The following is a 14696-nucleotide window of genomic DNA, read 5'->3' as shown; positions in this document are numbered from 1 at the left end:
GTTCTGCCAACAGCATTATAAAAAGTGGGCGGAGAAGAAAAGTGAGATCTGGGCAAGCTCTTGTGTTTTGAGTGGAAGCTGTCCCTAAAAGGCTGCAGAATCAGCGATGAACAACGGCATAAGAATGGAGAAGCCAATAGAAACCACTACGTTATGTACGTCCACAAACACGTCGCCTGTAATTCAAAGAGTGTCATGATAATCTCTCCATCGGCAAGATATTCTAGAGCAGTCGCTTATGAGTCGGAGCGTGGAATATCAGAAGTTTGAACATTGTGAATAGGAAGCCTAATTCTAGTTACAGTGAGGATAAGTGAAGAGAATTGCAAACACGAGAACAGTGTCATTTCAGCGGCAGCAGAAAATGTTATCAAGGTAATAGGTTTCATCATGAACAGAAAGGACTATTCTCATCAGAATCAATAGTAATTCAGTGTCAACAAAAATATTTCAGGTATATAAGACGACATCGCAAGAAGAAGAAGGAGAGACAGTAAAAGTATATGAGGGCTTTGAACAGGTAATCCAGTATGTAAAGGGAAATTAAAATGTAATAGTCATGGAGGGCAGCACCGCTGTAGTAGGTAAGGAAAGACAAGAAAGAGTTAAAGGAGAATATGGGTGTGGTAGTAGGAACGTGTCAAGTGAAAGCCCGTCTGACTTCTGCCATCAATATCAGTTTGTAATAGCTAATACCCGCTCAAGAATCACAAGCGGATTGACTCTAGTGAATTACTCATGGTACGTTGAGAAGCTCGAGAAATCAGGTATTAGATTCGAAGTGTACACAGGAGCAGATATACATTCAGGCCGTAATTTAATAATGGTGGATAGCGCATTGTACTTTGAGCGTATTGGTCGCAGAAATCGAGGTTGAAACAAGTGGGCTACTGAAGTACCGGTAGTGAGGAATGGTGTGGGTTTGGAGTCAGTGAGCAATGTATAGTTCTAAAATTGGCAAACGCGGGAGTAGCACAAACATAGATACAAACAAGGGAACTGTAAAGATACCGTAGGTAAGAGAAAAAATACTTCAACTGATCAACGGAATAACAAAGTACATAAATGATCTGGGAATGGTCACACTGTAGCAAAATTACTGATTTAGCAATGAAAGAAATGGCAAGTGCGGGGGAACTGCGGAGAAATGTCTGCAAGAAATATGTGGAGAAATTGGAAAAGAAAATGTCGTCAGAAGGACAGCTGTCACATCCAAAAAAGTCATAACACCCCTTGTTGTAATTAAATACAATACCAGTAACAATAACATGAAATGGAAATTCTAACTTAAACACAGAGAGAAGAGCAGGTAGGTCGAAAGACTACATTTATCCCTCGAGCAGGTGCGCCTGTGTATAAAGTGTGCCAAGAACAAATAATATTGTTTTGTATGACCCATTGTTGTTTTATAATTGAGAGCCAATACTTTTTCCTTCATTATTGCTTCACGTAACACAGTGATAAACTATGTTGTCCTACAACCAAGTGAGGAGTATTAATATAAAATAACAGCGAGCTAGGCGAGAAAAAAATTACGGTCCGTGCAAGGAAATGTGCCAGATACACAGCTAACATCACAATACCATAATGAGACAATTTTCTATGAGATAGTAACTGATTAGGCGTTTGGCTGAGATCTGATGCAATAGCATTGTTTAATGCTCAGAGTGGTTTATTAATGTACACAGCAACACAATTATAAAATGATAGTTCCTTTTAGTATCGTTAGGCTTAACAGCGATTTATCTCATATGTTTATTTTATCTTTGTTCAGTGAACTAAAATTAAAAAGTGTTTCTGTTCATACTTGTTAACCTGAATAACATAAAACAGATATTCTACACATGTGTACAAAGTTAGCCAAGCAACCCTTTGTCTAATGAAATACAGCATGCCAGCACGAGGGTTAAGGCCAGTAATTCGAGGCAGAATTGTCTGATGTCATAAAAGAAGAGAGGGTAGTCGAAATGGGAGACGAAAACAAAGTTACTTGCTAGACTAATCAACTAAAGAACGGAGATACAAATTGAGGAACTGTTAGACGACAACCAGTTTGGGTGTAGGGAAGGTAATGGCACCATTAGAAACGATATAAGGAAGGGGTGCATTCTTTCTCTCCTACTGTTCAGTCTATACATCAAAGATACAATGACAGAAATAGAAGCAAAGTTCAATAGGAGGGTTGAAATTTAAGATGAAAGGAAATCAATGCCAATACTCACTAATTTCATTGCTATCATGAGTGAAAGAGCAGGAGATTCACAAGATCAGTTGAATGGAATGCACAGTCTACTGCGTGTAGAATATGGATTGAGAGTAAACCGACGAAATACTAAAGTAATAAGGAGTGGTAGAAATGAGATTTGCGACAATCTTCACATCAAAATTGCAGACTACAATGGAAACAACCTGAATTAAGTCTGCTATGTGGAAGGATATAACAAACGACAGATAAAGCAATTAGGACACAAAATTGAATAGTACAGGTAAGGAGGGCATTCCTGTCCAAAAGAAGTCTACCAGTACGATACAGTGGCATTACTTGGAGAAAAAATTTTAAAGAATGTATATCTGCATAACAGCAGTTTATGGAAGTGAATCATGGAAGTTTAGGGAACCGAAAAAGAATCATTTGAGACCTGGTGCTGTAGAAGCATATAGAAAATTAGGTGGGCTGGTAAGATAACGAATGAGGATGTTCTACCGAGAATCAGCAAGGAAAGGAATGGGTGGAGGACGCTGACATGATGGGCGATACGAGGTCTGCTATTACATCAGGAAATAAATCCCACCGATCTAAATACAGAGGGTAAAACCTTTAGGGGAAGACAGAAATTGTAAAATACACAAAATCTAATTGAGAACTTTGTGTGCAAGTAGTACTCCTCAATAAAGATTTTGGCATGGGCTATAGAAGGTGTGCATCAAACCGGTTCTAAGGCTGATAACCACAAAAATATGTGTTTCGTTAACCGCTGTACAATACATGAAAAGTGTGAAGTTAAGTGTTATTGTGTCTGTGGTTTCCTATTACAAGCTAGGGAGAAATGAGAATATTCCCTTATAGGCATCGCATGTTTTATTTTGCCGTTATGGATCCTACACAGCTTATATGATGGGGGCCAGACGTACTTCATTGTCTACGTTAGATATTAGAACAAAAAATTATAAATCAGTTACGTGGAGTAGTTAGAAACCATATTATGACATTGGCCTGCTACTGCCAAGTGCACCATGTTGTGCTTAAGACAATTTTATGGAGCAGGATCAGGACATCGCTATGAGTTAACCAACAGCAGTTTATGAGTATACCACTGAGATCCTCAAGCGTCCTGGGTATCTGCATATCCTCGGTATAGACTGCCAGGAAATCAAAGACATCCGTTCGTATTATATACGACAGGCTTCACATGCGCATTCCATTTCATATATAGAAATTATGGTACAAAAACAAGACTAAGATGCCTGAGCCTAGACTTTATAATATGATAGGGCATATTTTTTACCATTACGTTTCCCTTCAGGTATTTATAATTAAGCCGAGATGCCACCAATTGCACAATGTCAGTTGTTGTTTATATCGATCTGAAGTTAGTTGTTGTTTATATCGATCTGAAGTTGTTTATACTATTGGTCGGCACAGACAACTGAACACTCAACAGACGCTATGAGAGGGTTCTCCACATTGTCTAAAACATGGTTTATTAATTTTGCATTCAGACCTCAGTCTTTCAAGTGTTTTGATGTTTTCCATAGCTTCATCGCCTCTGACGCTTGTCGCTCGAATCTACCAGACTTTATTAACATTCTACATCATTATTCTTCATATATACACGTTTACTCCTCAACATAGTCGCCCTAAAGACGAACACAGTTCTCGCAACGAGAAACCAGTATGCTAATACTATCACTGTAGAATGTCTGACATTGTCGACGTTAGTACTACCTTGCCTGCACCACTTCATTGCTATCAAAGTGAAGTCCTCAAAGGTGTTGCTTCGGCTATGGAAGCAGATGATAGCAGACTGGGACAAAGTCGGAATTGAATGTATGATGATGGATGACGATGAACCCGAGGCGTCTGCTTGTTGCATACGCCGCTACGTTCGTTTCTGGTCTGGCTCTGTCACGCTGAAGGGGAGGGTGCTCTGCGTGTGGACGAACACTTCGAATTCGTGATTTTAGTTTTCTGAGTTTTTTCTCAGGCACCGACGAGGTTAAGTCAGACAACGCCATGTTACACTTCACAATTCGATGTCTTTTACCGGCAGTTTGAGTGATCGATCCGGAAAAGTCGACTAAATGCGTCATATGTATTTCTTCAGCAGATGTAGACAATAGAATAAAGAATTGTGAAGAATTTCTTTTCAGCAAGCCCTCGTAGCAGGTAATTATTCTGCATCTAGGGAACGGTTACCATTCTGAAATGTTCCGCACTACTCGCGATGAATTTCGTAAATTCATTTTTTTTATCATTTACATCGCCATATTCAATAAAGTCTTAGCATTTTGTCTACTTTGCATGGGTTTCTTGTCTGCTTGATATACCGACTATATCACAACCGCCAATAGTCTGCGTTATATTTTTTTTCGGTTTTTATCTCCAACAACATTACTGCCCACGTGGTTCAGAACTACCTGAGCATGCGTTTAAGCAGCCTATATCTCCTGATATTCATGGGCTATCAGATGTGTATTTCTATATTCTAAGCCTGTAATTAAGGTCTACTTCATTTTTGTCAGCTTTCAGTTAAGTGTCACTGAAATTACTTACAATTTGTTCATATACATTTACAGTTGTCATAAAATGCCTTCCAAGAGACAGCCAACTGAAGATTGTGATGCAGCTGTGATTGTTTCCCTATTTGTCCAATGGCATTTATTTATATAACAGCTGAAGGGTTCACATAAATCCCTTATAAATACAACAGCATTAAGTTTTCGTTAATTTCATAAACAGTCATTTAAGTATAGTACTTAAATATATGTGAAATCTAAAGAGAGTAATGTAAACTGGACCGCGGTCCCTGCCAAGGATGGGGGATGTGGACAACAGCAGGGGAGGGTCCTGGTGAAGATACAACGACTCTTTGTTAGATTTTTACTAATTCATAGAGCGCAGACATTCTTATATATATACCCTCCATTTTTTGGCACGATACAGCGTCCCCTACAACTATTACGGCATCGCAACTGCAGGTGTATACGTCTTTAGTTTGCGAGGCGACTTCAGATGGCAGGATGTGGCCGCGTTGCTACCACGGGTGGCAACCAGGGGTTCTGTAACGCTGCAGATGGCGTCGTTCCAGTGGCACGGCGATGGCGTTGCCCAGAGTGCAGGTCTGGCCATCGGTGAGGAGCAGGAGCAGTCGGATGGTCGGCCAGAGAAGACACCATTTTTTCTGACTTTTAACTATTTCATGTGTTATCCAGGAAAGGCAAGGACAAGCCACTGTGTCAGTCATAAGTCTCCGCAGTGTCCATCGGTGTCATCGTTCCAGTTAAAGTGTTAAGGCAGGAACAGGGTATTTGGATGGTCCATGGTTAGCATGAATGGATGTCGTGTATTTTGTATAATTAATACGCAGTTATACTTTGCCACTATTTATGTAAAGCTACAGATTAGGAAATGTGTTCTACAATTGATATATAACAGTTGAGGACATGAAAGAACAGTTTTATTGTGTCAGAATCAAACTATTAAAAGTCCAACAGAAAGATACAACAGGCTAAACCATGTTTAAAAAATAATTCTTCCACTCAGTTTGTAGCCTGGTTGTAAAGCTGATTTATTGCATATCTTGAAGCAATCAGAAAGTATCACAAAACAAGATATGTTGATTCCACCAGTTTTTCTTGCTAGTGAAAGAGGTAAGTTCTACACTCTTAGAATTTACTTCTTTCTGTGAAAATTGTTGATGTCTTCAGTCAACAGCTCAGCCATCTCGTCTTCACTCAATCCTAGATGAGTCAGCTCCTCCAGGATGAGCCGACACACTTGCAATACTCCTAGTTCTTGGGACAGTCGGACAGGACTGGTTTACACAGACTCTTTGGTTTCACCACGTAAACTACAATAAATAGAAGAAATATATTTTAATAGAGTTAGAAACTATGAATAGAAATATATACCATTATACATTTACTACTGATAACACAATGATAAGTCATCAACTATTTACATGGCATGAATTTCATTTTTCGCTCTCTTATGGTGCCATAACAGTGAGGTTGTGGAAGACCTCTAGGTACCAAACAGGCAACACAGTACTGTCAAAATAAACCCCACAGCACGAATATCTATTGCCTATTAAAATATCTCTTCGCTAAATGTTGAGACCAAAGCTCATGGAGAACTTCATGTAGCTTTATATAATATAATTCGGATAGTAGAACTCAGATTCTACATCGTAGAAACATAAAAAATGCATCACATTTGAGAGTCTAACAAATAACTGGAAAAAAGGATTGAATATGTGCTGGAAATTGCTCTGAATAGTTTTGGTGAAGAATGTTAATGAGTTGCCTTTTCGTAAAGTGCCGTATCTTGAAGCAATCAGAAAGTATCACAAAACAAAATGGCAGCAAGAGAGGGGAAGAAAACCAATGTGCACTCCGTGTGCATACCGGGGGGAGTCATTCCAGATGTGGAAAGGGTCCTTCCGATTGCCATGAAGGGTACAGGGTGCACCCATCTGCAGGTGGTCGCTCATGTCGGCACCAATGATGTGTGTCGCTGTGGATGGGAGGAAATCCTCTCTGGCTTCCGGCGGCTATCTGATTTGGTGTAGACTGCCAGTCTCGCTAGCGGGATGAAAGCAGAGCTCACAATCTGCAGCATCGTTGACAGGACTGACTGCGGACCTTTGGTACAGAGCCGAGTGGAGGGTCTGAATCAGAGGCTGAGACGGTTCTGCGACCGTGTGGGCTGCAGATTCCTCGACTTGAGCCATAGGGTGGTGGGGTTTCGGGTTCCGCTGGATAGGTCAGGAGTCCATTACACGCAACAAGCGGCTACACGGGTAGCAGGGGTTGTGTGGCGTGGGCTGAGCGGTTTTTTAGGTTAGATGGCCTTGGGCAAGTACAGAAAGGGCAACAGACTCAACGGGTGCGGGGCAAAGTCAGGACATGCGGGGACCAAACAGCAATCGGTATTGTAATTGTCAACTGTCGAAGCTGCGTTGGTAAAGTACCGGAACTTCAAGCGCTGATAGGAAGCACCGAAGCTGAAATCGTTATAGGTACAGAAAGCTGGCTTAATCCAGAGATAAATTCTGCCGAAATTTTTACAAAGGTACAGACGGTGTTTAGAAAGGATAGATTGCATGCAACCGGTGTTCGTCGCTGTTAGTAGTAGTTTATCCTGTAGTGAAGTAGAAGTGGATAGTTCCTGTGAATTATTATGGGTGGAGGTTACACTCAACAACCGAACTAGGTTAATAATTGGCTCCTTTTACCGACCTCCCGACTCAGCAGCATTAGTGGCAGAACAACTGAGAGAAAATTTGGAATACATTTTACATAAATTTTCTCAGCATGTTATAGTCTTAGGTGGAGATTTCAACTTACCAGATATAGACTGGGACACTCCGATGTTTAGGACGGGTGGTAGGGACAGAGCATCGAGTGACATTATACTGAGTGCACTATCCGAAAATTACCTCGAGCAATTAAACAGAGAACCGACTCGTGGAGATAACATCTTGGACATACTGATAACAAACAGACCCGAACTTTTCGTCTCTGTATGTACAGAACAGGGAATCAGTGATCATAAGGCCGTTGCAGCATCCCTGAATATGGAAGTTAATAGGAATATAAAAAAAGGGAGGAAGGTTTATCTGTTTAGCAAGAGTAATAGAAGGCAGATTTCAGACTACCTAACAGATCAAAACGATAATTTCTGTTCCGACACTGACAATGTTGAGTGTTTATGGAAAAAGTTCAAGGCAATCGTAAAATGCGTTTTAGACAGGTACGTGCCGAGTAAAACTGTGAGGGACGGGAAAAACCCACCGTGGTACAACAAAAAAGTTAGGAAACTACTGCGAAAGCAAAGAGAGCTCCACTCCAAGTTTAAACGCAGCCAAAACCTCTCAGACAAACAGAAGCTAAACGATGTCAAAGTTAGCGTAAGGAGGGCTATGCGTGAAGCGTTCATTGAATTCGAAAGTAAAATTCTGTGTACCGACTTGACAGAAAATCCTAGGAAGTTCTGGTCTTACGTTAAATCAGTAAATGGCTCGAAACAGCATATCCAGACACTTCGGGATGATGATGGCATTGAAACAGAGGATGACACGCGTAAAGCTGAAATACTAAACACCTTTTTCCAAAGCTGTTTCACAGAGGAAGACCGCACTGCAGTTCCTTCTCTAAATCCTCGCACAAACGAAAAAATGGCTGACATCGAAATAAGTGTCCAAGGAATAGAAAAGCAACTGGAATCACTCAATAGAGGAAAGTCCACTGGACCTGACGGGATACCAATTCGATTCTACACAGAGTACGCGAAAGAACTTGCCCCCCTTCTAACAGCCGTGTACCGCAAATCTCTAGAGGAACGGAAGGTTACAAATGATTGGAAAAGAGCACAGATAGTCCCAGTCTTCAAGAAGGGTCGTCGAGCAGATGCGCAAAACTATAGACCTATATCTCTTACGTCGATCTCTTGTAGAATTTTAGAACATGTTTTTTGCTCGCGTATCATGTCATTTCTGGAAACCCAGAATCTACTATGTAGGAATCAACATGGATTCCGGAAACAGCAATCGTGTGAGACCCAACTCGCCTTATTTGTTCATGAGACCCAGAAAATATTAGATACAGGCTCCCAGGTAGATGCTATTTTTCTTGACTTCCGGAAGGCGTTCGATACAGTTCCGCACTGTCTTCTGATAAACACAGTAAGAGCCTACGGAATATCAGACCAGCTGTGTGGCTGGATTGAAGAGTTTTTAGCAAACAGAACACAGCATGTTGTTATCAATGGAGAGACGTCTACAGACGTTAAAGTAACCTCTGGCGTGCCACAGGGGAGTGTTATGGGACCATTGCTTTTCACGATATATATAAATGACTTAGTAGATAGTGTCGGAAGTTCCATGCGGCTTTTCGCGGATGATGCTGTAGTATACAGAGAAGTTGCAGCATTAGAAAATTGTAGCGAAATGCAGGAAGATCTGCAACGGATAGGCACTTGGTGCAGGGAGTGGCAACTGACACTTAACATAGACAAATGTAATGTATTGCGAATACATAGAAAGAAGGATCCTTTATTGTATGATTATATGATAGCGGAACAAACACTGGTAGCAGTTACTTCTGTAAAATATCTGGGAGTATGCGTGCGGAACGATTTGAAGTGGAATGATCATATAAAATTAATTGTTGGTAAGGCGGGTACCAGGTTGAGATTCATTGGGAGAGTGCTTAGAAAATGTTGTCCATCAACAAAGGAGGTGGCTTACAAAACACTCGTTCGACCTATACTTGAGTATTGCTCATCAGTGTGGGATCCGTACCAGATCGGTCTGACGGAGGAGATAGAGAAGATCCAAAGAAGAGCGGCGCGTTTCGTCACAGGGTTATTTGGTAACCGTGATAGCGTTACGGAGATGTTTAATAAACTCAAGTGGCAGACTCTGCAAGAGAGGCGCTCTGCATCGCGGTGTAGCTTGCTCGCCAGGTTTCGAGAGGGTGCGTTTCTGGATGAGGTATCGAATATATTGCTTCCCCCTACTTATACCTCCAGAGGAGATCACGAATGTAAAATTAGAGAGATTAGAGCGCGCACGGAGGCTTTCAGACAGTCGTTCTTCCCGCGAACCATACGCGACTGGAACAGGAAAGGGAGGTAATGACAGTGGCACGTAAAGTGCCCTCCGCCACACACCGTTGGGTGGCTTGCGGAGTATCAATGTAGATGTAGATGTAGATGTAGAATTTTCATTGTTCACGGTGAGGTAACATTTTACCGTTAAAGTGTAACGTAAGGATAAACATTTTCCCTTGATAGTTTGATTTAACTCATATTCTCACATTCACTTTGGAACCCTTCAAAAATTTTATAGTCAACAGTTTGTGGTTATCTTGTCAACAATGGATACAAAATCGTGCTATGGAAAGTAACTTACCCTTCGGTAGTAGGTTGTAGCAAGAATACAGCTTCAGTGAATTGGCATACAAGTAGAACTTGTTGTCTGCCTGGACACAAATGGTATCGTCGTCTTCTTCCGCGTACGACGCCGCCACCAATGTTCTCACAGACGGGATGGTGGCGGACGGCTGTTCCTCACCCTGGATGGCGGCAGTGGTCGACTCTTCTGGTCGTCCGTATACCGCCGCAACTGCGACCAATGCTATAGAAAACAATGAACATTATTACAGATTGCAGCTTTGTCTACTGGCTGTTGGTGCAACTTTACCATCTAGCGCTCTGATACTATTGTCAGGTAATCTGATTGCCATGTGCTAGCTTGAATATACGGAGATAAGGTGCAACTCAAATGACTAGTGCCACAATTCTGCCACTTGCAAATCTATCTCCTCTGGATGGTAATGGTACTCTGTTGTCTGGTAGACTCTAAGTTGTACATATATCCTAAGTAACTGTTATTAGGAAAGCTGTAGCAGCAGATTACGGCATATTTGTGACACTTGTGTAGAATGCTAAAAGATGTTTTGTACCACAACACGAGACTGTTTTGGTACCTAATTGCTGATATAACTCAACATGTTGCTCTTAACAGAACAAAACGGATACTGGGAAAGATAATGTCAAGGGTACGACGAGGAAGTGTCACATGCCCACTACTGATCACAATACACTCGGTATAAAAGAAGTGCTGCATACTTAGAGAGGTAGTTTGGATCAAGCCATTAGAAATGTCCAGTACAAATGGGCTCAAAACGCTTTCCGTAAGAGCTATGAGCAGTTTGGGAAACTGTAAACCGTATTGATAGTTCTGGGTAGGTGCAGCACATACATTAATTCTAACTGAACCAGTATGTGTTGTGAACAGCTTGTGAAAACCATTTACATTGTGGTTTTTTCTCTACTTTTGCCATAATAATGGTAGCCTCTTAATACAAAGGCCAGTACCAAACACCATATTGAGCATGACCTTTAGCGACGACTCACAAATGCAGGTCATATGTAATACCCGAAGTCTCATGTATTTTTCAGCTACTTCCTTTCATGAGTTTATAACCATTTCTCGTAACTACATCTACTTATGAATTTTGTCATTAATTAAATTTCATCGAAATATAATGTATGCTGCATGAATAAATAAGAAATAATTACATAGATCGTTGTAATAAATAAGCTGCCAGAGACAGAAAAATTATGTTCAACTAACGCAAAGAATATATTTCACGGAAAAATAACATCGTTGTCGCGAACGCACGCAGTCCTAGAACAGAGGGCAGAGATGAGTTGCGAAGCGTCTATGGTGCGGTGGAGACATGTGTGACGGTCCGCAAATGCCAAATGGAGATTGTTATCGAAATGGTGTTACAGATCCAGGTCGATCAAACTATCTGACAATAAGATCAAACTGGAAGTGATTCAAATTCAGTTCATATTTTATTGACAAAAGTATGCTGGCTAACTGACAGTCAAAGAAAGTTTACGAGTTTATGTTGTGTTCTGTAAATGACTTTATTGCATATGTGTACGTAGCATTAGCATTAGCAAATAACAGTTGGCATAAATGACGGTTTCTATGGCATCATTTTCGGAGTAACCGGTAAAGAACTGTACTCTGTTTTGGCCACGATTTAACATATTTTAAAACAGACAGCATTATCACGAATTACGTAATACAGCATAGCTTCTATGGACCGTTGCTAGTCGTTGCAGAATTATAATTAACATTATTGCATGTTAGATTTCAGTGTTCATGTTACACGTGTCTTCGCATCTAAGCTCATGCGAGTTCACTTCATCTTTTTGCCCCATTACCTTTCTTGCCCGGTACTTTCGTGATTAGCTATTTATCAAATTTAACTTTTGCCCCTTTTTGTTGCTGACTTCCTTTCTACTCAGCAATCTAAATTCGTACAGACGACATTGGCATACCCAGTTACGGCTAACTAAAGCAAAACTTTATTTATTCCCATTCTTTTAATTTATATCGTTGTTGCACTCAGTAATCACTCGAGTGTTAACGATCAGGTAGTAACTCACTACGATCTATCAGCAAACATTGATATTCGAATTAGGTGCCTTGTTTCCATTTACTATGGAACAGTAGGTACACCTGTCACAAAAAATATTTTTCTAGTTCAGGGACAATATGAATAGTACATGCTGCTACAAAACAACAAAATAACGCCATCTCATTTGATTACTCATTACTTTATTACATTCTGTGGATGATTCGAGATAGCAAACAACTTACGTAGACATGATGTGTTTCAAAGTAGTCAAGTTGGACAAGTGCTCATGCCCATTAAGGTGTGCATTTCATAGTCCATGTGCAAAGGAATTTTTTCTTGTCTCCGTCCATACAAGCATCTCTCAATATTGTGGCAGTGACCAATTCTCCTCCGAGTGTGTAAATAGATTTTCAAGCGAATTGCTGTCTCAGAAATCATGTAAGAAGAAGGTAGAAAAAAAAATGTGTATCGTGAAAGAAAATTTATATATTCTGCCAATACTTACCAGCAACAAAGAACAGAGCAGCCTTCATTGCACTCGATAAGAAATACTACTGCTGCCGGTCTTAGATTTTCGTTTATATATGTTTAAACACCCAATGGCATCATCGAATGTTATCGTACCGTTCCTTTCTGATTTTCCGTTCCGGGAACTGTGGTGCAGCAACAAGCAGCAGATTGACTTTCCTTGTTTTTGGCAAGCTGCATTATCGTTCGCTCTGCCTAATTTATTACCAACGCTATTTCAACAATCGGGATAAAAAAGACGGGTTATCATACTGCACCGTTCACTTCCTTCTCATTCGACGTAGCCGCGCGGGGTAGCCGCGCTGTCTGAGTCTCCTTGCCACGGTCCCTGCGGATCCCCCCGTCGGAGGTACGAGTTCTCCCTCGGGCATGGGTGTATGTGTTGTCCGTAGCGTAAGTTAGTTTAAGTACCGTGTAGGCTTAGGGACAGATGACCTCAGTAGTTTGGTCCCATAAGACGTTACCACAAATTTCCTAGTTTCATTCGATGTCATTGGAAGAAGACGGGTATCTGTCACTTCTCTCTCAATTCGGTGTCATTGTAGTAAAACCGAGAAAACAAAAAGACGTGTTTCCACGTAAGTTAAGTGCCACAGAGCATCAACACAGCTAAGTTGATATGTCACACACGTCTTCTGGGCAGTCCCCGTTAAATGTGGATTGAGAAGAGAAAGCTCTAGTAAAAAAGTTAATTCCTAAATCAGCTCATGACGCTTTTTTTAAAATTAATACAAGACAGTTTACCCACAGGCTCTAAATGAAGATTCTTTTTCTATCAACGAAGCCTCTGATAATGCAGTAAGGCTCAAATCCTGAAAAAATGAAATGTATAGATGCCACCGATCGTTCATGCTATGTACTTTGCGATCCAAACAGCTTTCCATTTTGAAGATGAGAGCCCTGTGCCTAGAGGATAGTACACCTACGAAATAAGTGCGGTGCGGTTATAAATATATGCACTGATATGCCAAAGAAACTGACGTAGGCATGCGTGTTAAAACACAGAGATATCTTAGGAGGGAGAATGCGGCGTTGCGGACAGCAACGCCTGTATAAGACAACAAGTGTCTAATGCAGTTGTTAGATCGGTTACTACTGTTGAAATGGCAGGTTATAAAGATTTAAATGAATTTTAAAGCGGTGTTATATAGCCAGCGCTGATGCGGTGGGCCACTGCATCTCCGAGGTAGCGATGAAGTGAGGATTATCCCGTGCGACCATTTCACGATCGTACAGTGAATTTCAGGAATCCGATAAAACATCAAATCACCAACATCGCGACGGCTGGGGAACTGGGACAACAATGACTGAAGAGAATGTTTCAGCGTGACAGAAGTGCAACACCTCCGCAAATTGCTGCAGATTTCAGTGTAGGACCATGAACAAGAGTCAGTGTGAGAGTGATTCAACGAAACTTCATCGACTTGGGCTTTCGGAGCCAAAGACCCATTCGCGTACACTTATGACTAAACGGCTCAAAGCTTTGCGCTTCGCGTGGGACCGTCACCAACGACAGTGGAAGGCTTATGAGTGGAAATATGTTGCCTGGTCGGACGAGTCTCGTTTTACATTTTATGGAGTGGATGGACGTGTACGGGTACGGAGAAAATCTCATGAATCAATGGAACCAGTATGATAGCAGCGGACGTTCAAATTGATGGAGGCTCTGTAATGGTGTGGGACGTGGGCAGTTGGAGTGATATGGGAGGCGTGATACGTCTAGAAACGACTCCGACGGGTACCACGTACGTAAGCATCCTGTCAGATCACCTGCATCCATTCATGTCCATTGTGCATTCCGATGGACTTCGGCAATTCTTTGGCTCTCCACTGTAATATATATATGACTAGATGAAATCTGTGAGCGCTCTGTCAGAGGGGCATGTTAGATTCTTTTACACACTCATTTTGCCTGTAACGGGTATGAAACAGACGCTTTCTGGCGACACTAAGGGTCGCTTGAAAGTAGAGACGAGTACTACTTTTTTCGGCTGATTCCAAGT

At 41.3% G+C, this 14696-nt stretch overlaps 1 protein-coding gene across 1 annotated transcript; it reads right to left on the bottom strand.

Moving 5' to 3' along the window:
• Positions 1–5682: 5682 nt before the first annotated feature.
• Positions 5683–12752, bottom strand: LOC124777726. The gene is made up of 3 exons (XM_047253224.1): positions 12671–12752; positions 10137–10361; positions 5683–6071 (listed from the first exon to the last, which is right to left on the bottom strand). Exons 1-3 carry the CDS (start codon positions 12696–12698, stop codon positions 6010–6012), a joined length of 315 nt encoding a protein of 104 aa, XP_047109180.1. The 5' UTR covers positions 12699–12752; the 3' UTR covers positions 5683–6009.
• Between the last annotated feature and the right edge of the window lie 1944 nt (positions 12753–14696).

The sequence above is a fragment of the Schistocerca piceifrons genome, chromosome 2 (assembly GCF_021461385.2).
Source record: "Schistocerca piceifrons isolate TAMUIC-IGC-003096 chromosome 2, iqSchPice1.1, whole genome shotgun sequence".
Taxonomy (NCBI): domain Eukaryota; kingdom Metazoa; phylum Arthropoda; class Insecta; order Orthoptera; family Acrididae; genus Schistocerca; species Schistocerca piceifrons.
Note: the sequence above shows the minus strand (reverse complement) of the source record. Positions and strands in the feature narration are given on the sequence as shown.

Bases quoted from the DNA above. Each gene is read 5' to 3' on its own strand.
- LOC124777726 (XM_047253224.1), bottom strand. From the start codon at position 12,698: ATGAAGGCTGCTCTGTTCTTTGTTGCTG. The intron at 10,362-12,670 runs GTAAGTATTGGC...TGTTTTCTATAG, and splicing joins TGCTCTGTTCTTTGTTGCTG to CATTGGTCGCAGTTGCGGCG. The intron at 6,072-10,136 runs GTAAGTTACTTT...TATTTATTGTAG, and splicing joins CTACAACCTACTACCGAAGG to TTTACGTGGTGAAACCAAAG.